This window comes from Mus pahari, chromosome 15 (assembly GCF_900095145.1).
Source record: "Mus pahari chromosome 15, PAHARI_EIJ_v1.1, whole genome shotgun sequence".
Taxonomy (NCBI): Eukaryota; Metazoa; Chordata; class Mammalia; order Rodentia; family Muridae; genus Mus; species Mus pahari.
In genome coordinates this window covers 18,726,751-18,730,272 of record NC_034604.1, presented here as the reverse complement: position 1 = coordinate 18,730,272, position 3,522 = coordinate 18,726,751, and the positions used below count along the sequence as shown (strand labels likewise).

At 42.8% G+C, this 3,522-nt stretch overlaps 1 protein-coding gene across 1 annotated transcript; it reads left to right on the top strand.

The window, feature by feature from the left end:
* Nucleotides 1-2,525: 2,525 nt before the first annotated feature.
* Nucleotides 2,526-3,522, top strand: LOC110333462 (igE-binding protein-like; the record flags this gene model as incomplete). Its single annotated transcript, XM_021215035.1, is given in 3 exon segments — nt 2,526-2,742; nt 2,745-2,993; nt 2,996-3,522. Coding segments are annotated over 3 exon segments (993 nt in total), but the record flags the coding sequence as incomplete, so codon positions are not given.

Sequence of the window (3,522 nt, the reverse complement as noted above, 5' to 3'; positions counted from 1 at the left end):
TTTATATGACCCAGTACAAGGGAAGGCCTGGGCCAAGTAGTGGGAGTGGGTGGGTAGGGGAGCAGGGGTGCGGGGGTATAGGGAACTTTCGGGATAGCATTTGAAATGTAAATAAAGAAAATAATAATAAAAAAAAGTAAAAAAAAAAAGCTAAGAGTTTAGTTTAGAGTTACCTGTGTAAGCAAACCTTTCTCTGAAAACATCAGAAAATTACAGAGATGATTTGTGGATTTTTAAATGGTAAGCTATTCTTGTAGTATGATTCTCACAGTGTCCTTTCTTATGTCTTATTGTCTCTTCTAACTGTCTCAGGACCTAGATGAAGTATAAATACATTTAATAGACGAATACCCATGTTGCTAAGAACATGTGTCTTACGTAGTTGGTTGGACTGTGTTGCATACTCTATCTTTTCTCTAAATGTCAGAATGATTCCAGCACTCATGAAGGGTTAGACAAACGAGCTGTTTCTCAAAATGAATTAAGTCATAGTGAATAAAGGAAGTCTTGTTTATCTTTAAGATTTAGGGTTAATGGTCAACTAGACAGAATCTAGTATCACCTAACAAAAGGGCCTCAAGGTCTGTGAATGTGATTGGTTATTCTTATTATATTAAGTGAGGTGAGAGCCATTGTCCATTGTTGCACCCAAAACCTGCGTGGAATAAGGCCTCAAAGCATGATTTACAACTGACTTGTTTACATAATATAAATTAAAATATAATAGTCTTAGTCCTAAAAGGGAAGTCTTTATTTTATTTAAATCATGCAGATGAAAGATGCTTTCTTAGTGCCTCAAGATGCTGGACCTTATGTACAAAGTAGAGACACAAGATAAGCCCAGCATGCACTCACCCATTTGTGAACTGAGGATTGAACAAGATAGGCCCAGCATGCATTTGCCTGTTTGTGGCCAGAGGATGGATGCAATCAGCTGCTTCAAGATCCAGCTGTCCTGACTTCCCTGGCACAATGGACTTGAACTAAGCTGAAACAAAGCCTTTCTCAGTGAAGTTGCCTCTGTCATGGTATCTTATCATAGCATCAGAGAAAAGAAACTAAGACAGCATCTTTCACTCATTAACCCATCTTAAATCAAATACAAACTTTCATGGTAGGATTAAGACTGTGATTTTTTTTTTTTTACAATATGGAAACAAGTTGGTCGAAAACAAACAAACAAACAACAAACAAACAAACAAACAAACATGTTTTTGAAGCCTTATTCCCTGGCAATTTCTGGATAAGTTTCTGGTGATTAGAAGCTGAAAAAAATACTGTCCTTGCCTGGAAAATTGAACTTGGGTCTTCTGGAAGAGCAGCCACTGTTTGTAACCAGTGAAATATCTGTCTAGCTCCTCCCAAGTCCTTCCTCTCTCTCTCTCTCTCTCTCTCTCTCTCTCTCTCTCTCTCTCTCTCTCTCTCTCTTTTTTTTCTGTCAGTTACTAAAACTGAAACTCAACAATGTAAATTCATGTGGTGATATTCAGAGATCTGCCTTTTTCCACCCCTACAAGGCTGGGTTATAGACATGCACTTCCAGGTTGTCACATGGATTTTGTAGATCTCCATTCAGGTGCAAATGCAGGCATTTTGCCAACTGGGCCATCTCCAGTTCCTCTGTGACTGATTTATTGCTTAATTTAATATGATTTGCCAATGTATTTTGTCTAACTATTTTTTTTTTTAAAGTTTTGTTCTTGTCTGTAGACTATGGTGTGCCTGGAAGAATGTTCCAGGTGAAAGTGAAATGCACATGTGTCTGGCTGTGGTTGGAGCCAGTGCTCTCTATTACTTGCTTTACAGTGTTTCTCAGACCATTTGATTTTGTTTTTTGTTTGTTTTTATTTTTTTTTTTATTTTTTTATTTTTTTTTGAGACAGGGTTTCTCTGTGTAGCCCTGGCTGTCCTGGAACTCACTTTGTAGACCAGGCTGGCCTCAAACTCAGAAATCCACCTGCTTCTGTGGGAAGCCATGTAACGCCATTACAAGATGGCGCTGGCTACCACTGGCCACCGCCCATGTATTTCGGGTAAACAACCAATGTGCGCAGGTGCAAATGGGTTTCATACCAAGTCTTTGCCCGCCCCGGGGCGTAACAGTGAGATCGTGAGTAAGCAACCAATTAGTCGTGGACACGCAGCCTTGGGGTCTATGTAGGGAGTCGCTCGCAGGGCCTCGTGGTCTTCCTCTTCAAGATGCAATAAATGCTGTGCTGCAGAAGGATCCTGGTGTCCACCTGCGTTCTTGCTGGAGAGACAATAGCGCGGGATAACTGGTGCTGAAAACCCTGACAAAAATGCCTCACCATCGCTGGTGCCGAGGAGACCCTCCGCTCGCGGAGAGGATTCAGAACTGCAGGACAAAAGTAAGCTCTGAGAGGCATGTTTGGTCTTGATCTCTCTCATCTCTCTCCCCAGTTAGAAGGCGCGGTGGAAGCCCTCATTACTGCCTTGACAGCGCTCATTCTTTTTCTTTTGTTAAATTGGTGAAATCATGCCTAGAAGATGAGAAATGCCGCCCAATGGTAATAGCAGGACAGGGGGCATTAGAGGAGTTACAGGACAGCATGTTAGAAACAGAGCGAGGTGAAAGATTACAAGCTTCAAGAAGGAGAGGTGCAACTAAGAAAAGAGGCCCTTCCAAGGACCTTGGATCCAAGGAAGCAAGAGATAAGGGAAAGGACTCCCTGGGAAAGAAACGGGAAAAGAGGAGAAAAACCCGAAAAAGAAAAGCCTTTATCTGGTAAAGGAGTTAGAGGCTTTAGGGCTCGATAGTTCAGAAACAGACGAGCTTAGCCCCTCTGAGGAAGAGGATTTAGAAGATGAGGCAGCTCACTATGAAGAAGAAAGATACCACCCAGATAGCTTGAGTAAAAAACAGAAGAAAGCGGGAGGCGGAAACCATGCGGTTTCCCAGCCTGTAGGCCCAAGCGCCCCTCCACCTTATATGGAAAGATTTTACTCAGATTCCTTCCTTACTAGAGATGAGCAGAAAAGATACAACAGGCATTTCCGGTGTTTGAGGCTGCGAAAGGAGGCCGTGTCCACGCACCGGTAGAATATATTCAAATTAAGGAACTTGCTGAGTCGGTCCGTAATTATGGAGTTAGTGCCAATTTTACTATTTCTCAAGTCGAAAGGCTTGCCGCTCTGGCCATGACTCCAGGAGACTGGCAGACAACAGTGAAGGCTGCGCTCCCTAATATGGGGCAATATATGGAATGGAAAGCCTTGTGGTATGATGCCTCTCAGGTGCAGGCCAAAGTCAATGCCATTGCTGAAGGCAATCAGAGAAATTGGACACTTGATCTGCTAACAGGACAAGGGCAATATGCCAATAATCAAACAAATTACAACTGGGGAGCATACGCTCAAATCTCCACTGCTGCCATTAAAGCATGGAAGGCACTTTCTAGGAAGGGAGAGTCTGGGGGACACTTAACAAAAATTATACAAGGCCCCCAGGAGCNATTCTCAGACTTCGTGGCTAGGATGACAGAGGCAGCAGGCAGGATCTTT